This window comes from Marmota marmota, unplaced genomic scaffold (genome assembly GCF_001458135.2).
Source record: "Marmota marmota marmota unplaced genomic scaffold, marMar, whole genome shotgun sequence".
Taxonomy (NCBI): domain Eukaryota; kingdom Metazoa; phylum Chordata; class Mammalia; order Rodentia; family Sciuridae; genus Marmota; species Marmota marmota.
This window is the reverse complement of record NW_025999894.1, coordinates 3,564,134-3,574,128: the sequence shown is the minus strand read 5'-3', so window position 1 is coordinate 3,574,128 and position 9,995 is coordinate 3,564,134. Positions and strand designations below refer to the sequence as shown.

At 40.5% G+C, this 9,995-nt stretch overlaps 1 protein-coding gene across 3 annotated transcripts in view; it reads right to left on the bottom strand.

Annotated features, from left to right (window-relative positions):
- Positions 1-210: 210 nt before the first annotated feature.
- Kcnj16 (potassium inwardly rectifying channel subfamily J member 16) overlaps positions 211-9,995 on the bottom strand; it is a 33,191-nt gene continuing 23,406 nt past the window's right edge. For all 3 annotated transcript variants that reach the window (XM_048795574.1, XM_015503523.2, XM_048795580.1), the window contains exon 2: positions 211-3,613. In XM_048795574.1, coding sequence (XP_048651531.1) covers positions 2,262-3,521 — 1,260 coding nt within the window. In that variant the 5' untranslated portion in view covers positions 3,522-3,613 and the 3' untranslated portion in view covers positions 211-2,261. The remainder of the gene's footprint in view (positions 3,614-9,995) is intronic.

The following is a 9,995-nucleotide window of genomic DNA, read 5'->3' as shown; positions in this document are numbered from 1 at the left end:
GCATTTAAAACCAGAACAGCCATTTTGCACAGAACCTTTTTTTAACACTCACAGAAGCAACTAATTGTTATTTCAGACATAGCTGTCCACAAGCTGTTTAAAAAAAACATGAAAATGGTTGACGGTACTGCCTATGTTATCATTATATAAGACAGCATTCTTTTAATCACCAAATAGAGTTTGCACTACAGAGAATAAACTATCTGCACATTCATTTAGCATTATTTTAAGATCTTTATTATTAACATTGGGGAGTTTCCAAGTGTGTTAGAAATCAACACAGAAAATTAGAGACAATTCTCGCACATCACTGCAGATTTTACATTCTCTTCCATTTGAGCATTTGGTTGTAGAGGCACACAGCACAAAAGAATGTATTTAACTGAATGTCAATACCCCTGATCTGATATTATCCAGGCAAACATCATCCAGAAGCAAAATGGGGAAAGAAATCTAGACCTGGGGAAAGTAAACTAAAAAAAAAAGTGAGGAGTGCTTTCTGATTATTGTCCTGATTATTCTTTTTCTACCTTGGAGATTGTAATACTCTAATTTTGTCAAATAATTGCTGCTATAAAATCCAAATTTTCCATGTGTGAGTGTGTGTGATTTTAAAAAAATGGAATTTGCATTCCTGAAGCAAGACAGAAAAAAAATGTGCAAAATGTACATCACTTAGATCTCTGATTGTTAAGGTCCAGGAGAGTTTTGCAACTTATGACCTAAGCAAATTTTTTATTTCACAAGTCAACGGGAATGACAGATTTTTCATGTGTTCATTTAAAAAGTAACTTGCTTCCGGGCAGTAGAAAGAGGGGAAAGAAGCAATGAAGGAGAGAAGCCAGTCAGGAAGGGAAGAGAGAAAGAAAGAAAAATGTGGGGACAGAGAGAAAGAGAGAGAGAGAGAGAAAGAGAGAGAGAGAGAGAGAGAGAGTGATTTTCCAGAAAGAAAACAGAAACTGTGTGTATGTCTATAGAGATGTATATTTAAATAAAATAAACAAATAAAATCTGTGGCATACACTTATTGCCAGAGCAGTAACAACAGAAAACACACACACACACACACACACAAATAATTTCAAATGTAGCTAATTATGCCTCAATTGATAATTCTGAAATTGATTCTTCCCTCAAAGGTGATTGAATTTATGCCTAAAGTAATCATAATTTGATAGCTATTAACCTAGAAACAGAGTATAGAAATTTATCCCATGTTCTAAAATGTAACTAGTCCCCTAACATTTAGATTCTTCATTTAATATATATTAAAATTGCCTTGTTTGTATTATATTTCACAAAATCATCCATATGAATGCTTGCTCCAAGTTCAACAAAAAGATTTTATTTTCAATTTCGAACTAGAGGCATTTATGTCTTATAAGGTGACCAAGATGTTTCTGGGCACAAATGAATACATCCTGCTCTCCTCACCTGCTCCAAGGAGCAGGGAGTGGTGGGGAGGGAGGCTTCTATTCCTTGCATAGCAGCCCATACTGCAGGCTTTCAGGTCAGAGGCCAAGTTCTCTCTCAAAGGGTCTGAGGATGTCCACAACTGTCTTTGAGAGAGTGATACTGCTCTAAATGACAATGTCAATGTTTCTTCTGCCACAGGGTTAGTTAGCTCCAGAGCTCATTAGTTACCCAGGCAAGCGGCAGTGGGAAAAGTCCCAGAATTGGTGCACTGTCCAGTTTTTTTACAGCCCCTGTCTCTGCCTGCTGATACTGAGACACCGTGAGAGGCAGATTCGATGACTCTGTCTGGCCAATGATTTCACATTTATGTATCTCAATATGACGGTACTCAAGGCATGGCTTATAAGTCTTGGTTAGACGACAGGATGCTTTTTACAAGAAAGCACTCTCCGGTTATCATTTTCTATAGATTAAAAAACGTACTTGTTCTAGTTTTCCTGTCTTCCAGTCTTTCCTGATTTTAGCACCTTGCCTTTATTCCCCATTACTGAAAATTGTTCCTCCAATTGAAGATACAAGTAAATGAGATCATGAGAGGAGACGAAACTTACTCCTCTAGTCTTCATAATAGATTTCTAAACCAAATTGCTAGCAAAAAAAATAAAATAAATTTTGATGACATAAAGCTATGGAATGTATATATTATTTTTTATGAGTTTAACCTACTCTACTTACTACCATCACCAGAACACAGCTGTAACATTTTTCAAAGCCATGATTACAACTACTTGCCTTAGGTGATTGGCTGAAGATAGATCGAGCAGGAGCCCCGCTTATGTGCGGGATTACATCTGGGACTCTATGGAGACTCGATTTAGAGTCAGGAGAGCTTTCCGATAAGGAGCTTCCTTACACTCCTCCTCGACAGAGGTGGTGGTCCCCTCCGGGTTTTCACAGCTGCTGACGATGGCAACTGCACTAAAGGACCTTCTTCCGACACTGGTGTCTGAGGTACAGGATTCTCGGACGGGTGATGACTTTCCCATGTTGGGTAGCTGCTGGTCTTTCCAGTCCAGCTGTTTGGCACTGCAAAAGGGGGCATACACTTCCACACTTCCCTCAAACTGCAAGCAATTTACTTTGTAATACTTCCTCTTCACCTCCAAGACATCATTAAACCTGTGGCCCCAGAGGATTTCTCGGGGCACATAGGAGCTCCTCGATTGGTGAGAGGTCCCAGTAGAATCACCAGTGTAGATAAAGGTCACCAAGATCTCAAAGTTGTCTTTGGCCACTGCTTTGCGATCGAGGGCATACAGGGGACTCTCATGGTCAATCTCGTGAACGATGGTTACTGGGGTCACTAGAATGATCTGGTCATTGACTAACTTGAGGTCTTTAAATGCCATTGTCATCCGCCCTTCGCTGTCTTCTGCATAGCGGAGAAGCTGGGCTCTCACTGTCCCTTCTACCACGTGGTTTGGTCGGAAATCACCAATGCGCCACATGAGGCAAAGCTTCCCATCCCTCATGCCTATCAGAGCAAAATAGCTGAATCGGATGGTCTGGGCTCTCTTTCGGGCAGTTGCCATTTTGGCCAGGGCAGCTCCAATGATGAAGGTGTTGATGATGCAGCTTAAGATGGACTGCAGGATCACCGTGAGCACTGCCACCGAGCACTCCTCGGTGACACAACGGTAACCGTACCCTATGGTGGTCTGGGTCTCCAGGGAGAATAAAAATGCCCCCGTGAAAGAGTGAACATTGTCGACACAAGGTGTGACGTCTGGGTCATTGAGCAGGTCTCCATGATGAAAGGCGATCAGCCAAAAGACGGAGCCAAAGATCAACCAGGAGAGAATGTAAGACAAAGAAAAGATCACAAACATGTGGCGCCATTTGGTGTCCACCAGAGTGGTGAAAATGTCCACCATGTAACTCCCCCATTCCCCAAAAATGTGCTTGAAGTACACATTGCAGTTGCCGTCTTTGTGCAAGAGACGCCGTCTGGCCCTCCTCTTCTCAGCTATGATGTGCTCTGGCGGGTAGCCTGGGTATTTGGAGTCCACGTTTACAATTCGATAGCTGCTGCTGTAATAGCTCATTCTCTGTTGTGTCTTTAGAGCATTCAGTTGAGTTCTGTAGCAGTAATCGTTCTAGGTGTGTTAATGGTTCTTGATTTTTTTTCAGTTAAGATCTAAAAATAAATAAATAAGAAAATTAAACCCACTGAACTTTTAGCTTTGGATTTCTACCTTCATAGCCATTGGACAAATCTGCAGCAATTATCTGCCATCTGAAATAGCTACGACTTCGTTTGAACCATAGAGACACTCAGTATTGATTTCTCGTTTCAGTTTAGAATTCAATAGAGTCGTGATAGCAACAAAATATGCAATTAGAGAAAATAACATTTTTTTCAATATGCGGAAAGCTTGAGTAAACACCATGATTATACCAAATGATACCTCACTACTCTTTCAGACCTGAGGATAGAAAACATTTGCTTTTGTTTTTGTAGATTCTTCTTGCATGAGGGCATCTAGAAAATAAACTAATTCATAATAGACAAAGGTAAACTATAATTTGGTTATTTGTCCAGCAGTCTTATAAGTGTTCCCAGTGCTGAATCCATACGGTTTTCCTTGGAGAACAACACAAGAAAGAGTTTCTACCTCCACTTAATGGAACTTACGTGCTGGTTGCTAATAAGTGGTCCTCACCTCCACTGCCTGCTGCTTTGTCTCTCTTCCCACACACACTTCTCTTCCTTGTGTGCTTCCCAGGATACAGCAGAACCCCGGAGCATCTACTGCAGATTAAACACCTTCCCCCTAGCTCCACCCTTAGTCTTAACTGGAAAATACTTTTTCTTACCCTAGAGGAGTTAAAACCACTCCCAGGTAAGCTTTCGGTAAGGTGTAGAGTTGCTTCTGCCTTTGTCTCATAACATCCATCCTTTCTTTCATTCTTTTATCCACCCCCCCCCCAGACATTGGCAGCTCGTCTCTTTCCCTCTGAATAGAAACCTAAAATTTGCCAAAGTTGCTAATCTTGTTCTCTCTTAAAGGGAGCCTACTGCCACACAGTTGGATCCTTCTCTCTAGCTCTTCATTGGTTTTCCGATGCCTTCACAACCAACCCCAGGCAAAGTATCATTGTTCTCCCTTTAAGCTCAGTTGTGAAAAAGTTAAAGCACAACATATAGTTTTCAGTGTCCTTGATATAGACCAATGGATTTCCCAGATCAAGTTTGAAAGTAAACTCTAAAAATACAAAGTCAAAAATCCTCTTTAGTCACTTCTGTATGAAAATAAAACAGAGAACTAACTGCGGACCATTTTAATGATTTAGTGATTATTAAGAATGTGTGTTCTGCATACTCCACTTATGCTAGATGGAAGAAAGGGAGTGCAGGAAGGGAGATTATACAAGAGGATCCTGCCATTCGGCTGCATAGAAAATGCAGTAAGAATAAATACTGTCCCTGACACTAAGATCCCCTGCTACCAACCAGGGAAAAGAGTCACTAAATACTCACTCAACACCCGTCTTCCCTGAAAAAGGGAAGAAAGAGTTAACTACTCCCACTGAAATTGAATCATTGTCCTCTTTCTGCTAGGGATCAGGCCCACTTACAATGAACTCTTTGTTTAGTGGACCACTTAGGAGGAGGCACTCAGCTCACCGCCCCAAAACACTGTTAGGCTCCAGTGGATTTCTCTGTCCACCTGCCTGCCTCTCAGCCTGATCTGTTCTGAGTAGCTATGTCCTCTTGCTGGTCAGCACTGACAGCACGGTTTTGGGAGGATGATTCTATAACTTCAGAACATGGCCTGGGGCTGCCAAAATGCTTTCTGGAATACAGAACGTAAAATAGTGCCATAAACTTTGTCTGTAGCATAAACAAATAGAAAATTTGCCAAATTTTAGTTGCTTTAACAATCACCATCCATTGACCCTTGGAGATTCCTGTCTCATTCGCCATTAAATGACACTACAAATAGAAGTCACTATGGGATTCAATCTCTGCTCCTACTTGATCCAGGATGCCTGAGAATGGGATGAATTAGAATCAGAGGCCCATATGATTTCAAATTAAAAAGCAGATGTGGAAATAGGATTTTTGTTTTTATTACATGCTCCTACCCTGATTCCTTAAAGAAAACTGCATGTATCATGGGAGGCTGAAAGTTAGAAAGCATAGTTCATAAATTAAGAGCTACTGTGTAACTCTGCTCTTTCATGTTGCCAAAAGAGAAAAACACTTTTTATTTGAAATGGCATTTGGTTGGCATCCTTGTGAATTCCAGGGGTGCCAGCAACTGTTCTAAACAAGCCACTTTTAAAACACCTTCCAAAACACGCTAATGGGTGCATGAATTTTCAATTAATTCAAGTTACCAGCGAGCAAATTCAATTATGTGGAAAATTTGTTGCTGAACAATGGAACAATTTTAGAAGTACAAGTTACAACTGTGAGAATTATGTGCCATCTTCTGATGTGGTTCATTATTGGGATCATTCATTGCAACTGATCTGGAGACAAGCTTTCAGATTCTACTAAGGTCCATAAACTGTATTCATTTATTCTTTGACTCTCTCTGATCATGGAATTGATGCATTTCTTATGACAAATGTCTTCAAGCTAAATGGAAGATGATAGCCAAATAAATCATATTACCTATTTCTCAGTGTACACTATGAGGAAAGAAGTTTATGGAGGCCCTTTGGTTAAAACAGCTAAACAAAATAAACATTAGCTAACCTCTTGGTTAGTACATTGTGTTAATATGAACAACTGCTTGCCATCAACTAGCAAAGGAGAGCACCAATGGATTGACTGGAATTCCATATTTAACATTGTGTTTCTTAGAATTAAACCCCAGCCTTATATTTGCCTAATTGTTTGCATAATCATCTTGATGCCTTCAGTTCCATCATGAAAAAGCATTTGCAATCTCCCTACTTCCGTATTTAATTTTGCATGTTGCTGTCTAGAAAGTGATGGTGACTATTTTATTGGGTTTAAAATTCCTTCTTTTTAAAAAAAAATTGAGAAAGGAAATTAGATCAATTGTAATTTCAAAATTATGGAACATGAAGTTCCAAGGTAAGTGCTGAGGCCCATTTTGCCAGATAGTTAACCACAAAGGTGGGGAGAGCCCTGAGATTCCTTGGCCATAAGCATGGACTCTTACAAATGAGACTAGAGTAAGGACAGTAGCAAGGTCAGGATGGCAAACCCTCAGAAGGTCATCAGAGCTTATTAAAATGTCCAAGACACCAAGAAAAGCCTAAGAGGCCCCTTGACTTACTTGATGCCCTGGAGGAAGTAGGGAGAGAAGAAGTTGGTGGGGTTAAACCACCCAATCCTGCTGGCCACTTTTCTCATCTAGCTTATCATATGAAATTCAGACATAAAAATTTTTTTTCTTAATCAACTTGACTAGCAGGATGTGCATCTAGTTCTTAACCTTGTAAGTCTTCAATGGATTAAAAAACAGTCAACTAATTCAGCACATTTCAAATGGGTCATCAACAGCAGGGAATATTTTCAACAAAGCCTACAAGTACCCAACATGTTTTTCCTCATTTCTTGATGTACAAAATTGTCTCAGTCAGACTCATAGATTTTCAAGCATGTTTTTCCTGCCATTTTGCCACATTGTCTCATTCATTTATTGACTTTGCATACTATTGCAGATAGTCCTTCAAAAGTAAGCTTTTGGGGGGGCTGAAGGACTAGGGATTGAATTCAGGGTTGCTTTGCCACTGAGAAACATCCTCTCTCCTTTTTATCAACTTGCAATCCTCTTGCCTCAGCCTCCAGAGTACTTGGGATTATAAGGGAGAGCCACTGCACCTGGTCCAACGTATATTTTTTGTTAGCATGCTGAGGGTACAAACTGGTGCCACATTGATAATAAAATCTGATCTTGTCTCCAGCATCTACTGAACACAAATATATTCGTTGCCTGGTTAATTGTATAATTTGTGATGCACCACCAAAACAAATGGTCGAAAAATTCTTTGGTAAATTCAATTACTGTTGTCCGTGCCCTTTGAGGTTAAAAGTACCCTCTTTCCCACATCAAAGACCAGAGAAGTCAATGCAAATCATCAGTAGTAATCAAAGTACTCTCCTGGCAACTATTAGATATGTTTTGGTGGAAATGTGAGAGCCTACTGGATAGAGAGTAAAAGAGATGGCCTAATTCTTCAAGCAGGTCATTGGCCTTGAACACAGGTTTGGTCGGTCGAGCTCTTCGGGAATCAGCAAAGACACTGAAGGGGTGGGAGAACAGATCAATCAGGGAATGCAGACAGGTGGTGGCACAGTGCGGGTGGGCACTCCTCATAGAGGAAGGGGAGAGGGGGGTTGATCTAGGACAGACCCTACACAGTCAGGCTGTTTTCCTACTTTGTTCAAAGCCTGTTCCACAGCTCCTTGCTTGGGGTAAGGGCCCTGTTTTGCTTGGAATTCTGATAAGACATACAGACACTTAGAGGAAGCTCTACATTCCGCCTCTGAATTCCTGCTTCACTCCGAACCTTCTAGGATACAGTCCAGACTTCTCCAAATCCCCCGATATCTGGCTTCAGTTTCTCCTTGGTTCACAAATCCCTGGCTTCCTTCACAGCTCCAGTTTGAAGCTGCAGTCGGGGATAGAAACACAGAGCATCACCAGTGACATTATCCCGAGGTCCTGTTTCCAGCCCAGCTTTTCCTAAGGGGATATCTATATCCTCATCATAAATCTGTCCTCGCCCAGATGCTGCTATGTTCTATAAGGAAGTAGAAATTTGGAGACTGGGATTTCGTTTTCCTCTGCATGTCAAGTTTGTATTAAAATCAGTTTGATCGTTACATGTATGTATGTATCAAAATATCACCCTGTGTCCCAATGTATGTATCAAAATATCACCCTGTGTCCCATAAATATGGATACATGTTATGTTTAATTAAAAATAAAATAAATTGTAACAAAATAACATGAATTATGATTCCATGTAATTTGGTTTAAAGGTCAAATTATTTTAATAAGAATTAGTCTCAGTGTTTTTTTTTTTTTCTTTTTTGTATAATAGAGAAACCCTGAAAGAGAAGGCAGACCCTAGTGCCAGGTCTGTCCTCAACTTCCAGAGCACTTTTTATAAGTTATTTTTCTCTAAACCTCAATATACTTATTCGTGATATAGGGGCATAATACCCATGTTACTGAGTTACTGTTAGATATGAATGAAATAATGGATAGGGAGATACCATATCCTGTAATAAGCCCATAGAAGATGGTCATGAAGCATTATGTTGACCCAAATTTTTTAAGGACTCAGTTTCCTCCTTTGTAAAATTACTTTGCTTTTAGTGTCTCATAAGGCTTTCCACTGACAAGGATGGTATCAATGTTCCTTACCACCAAGCCATAAGGGCCACTTCTCTGTCCTTCCACTAGTTCCCCAAAGCCCCAGAAACTAGATAATTTTTCTTTCTTATTCACAATGGTCCATTAAGAATGATTTCCTGTTCCTTGTTTTGCATACACGTGCACGCGCACATGCACGCATGCACAAACTCACACACACACACACACAAACACACATACACACCTGTACTTCTAACTCAGTATGAAAATTTGATTAATTATTCTGGGGAACCAACTTAAAGAAACAAGCCTGACAAGCTTGGCACAGTTTACAAGTTAAAGAAATTCGCAAGATGATTATCCTGCTTATTCTTTTGTCTTGAATTGTATGTGGATGATGGTTCTGATGGTTTCTTGTTCTTATCTTGCCAACAGGCCTGTCCATCCCTGTCCTGGTTGGATGCTAGCCCAACACGCTGTGATTTTCCCTGGAGCTGGATCTGGGTAGGTACAGAACTTAGGTGTGATAAGATCCCACTTAAAAGATATAATTCAATATTTCTTTATTGTGCAAAGAAAGCATTTCCCCAATGACCTCTAAATTCCCTACAGGAGAAATTGTTACTAATTATTTTCATTTTTTAAAAATATTATATTAAAAAAAAAACTGTATTCCTACTGTGTGCCACTCGCTTTCAGGCCCTGGAGAACAGAATTCCACCTATGTGAAGTTTATACTAGGGAGGTGCACATCAATAAACTGGAAACAAGAATCTGAGACAGTAATAACTACCACAGAGAAAGTAAAATAAAGTGCCAATGTGGAGAAGGGCCAGAAGCCAGGAGGGAGGCTGCTGCTTATCAGAGACATCAGAGAAGGTTTGGCCCAGGACCTGGGAACTTGCTCTTCACACACACCTTGGGGAAGAATGCTCCCAGCTCAGACCCCATTCCCTCTCCTGTTTGTTTGTTTAAGACAGTCAACAAGTGGTTGTTAAGGCTCTCAGTATCTCTAGATGAAGCTTGGCTCCTGCTGGCCTGGTTCTAAGGCCTGGTTCTCATGAGAACCTATCCTTATGGGAACTCATCTGCATCTTATCACTGAACTCAGATTTTCCTGACCTCTCACCTGTTCCACCTGTCTTACAAAACAGCCTGCCTTCTGCCTCATCTCTTGCCTCCCTCATCCAGAATGATGATCCTAAACCTTGA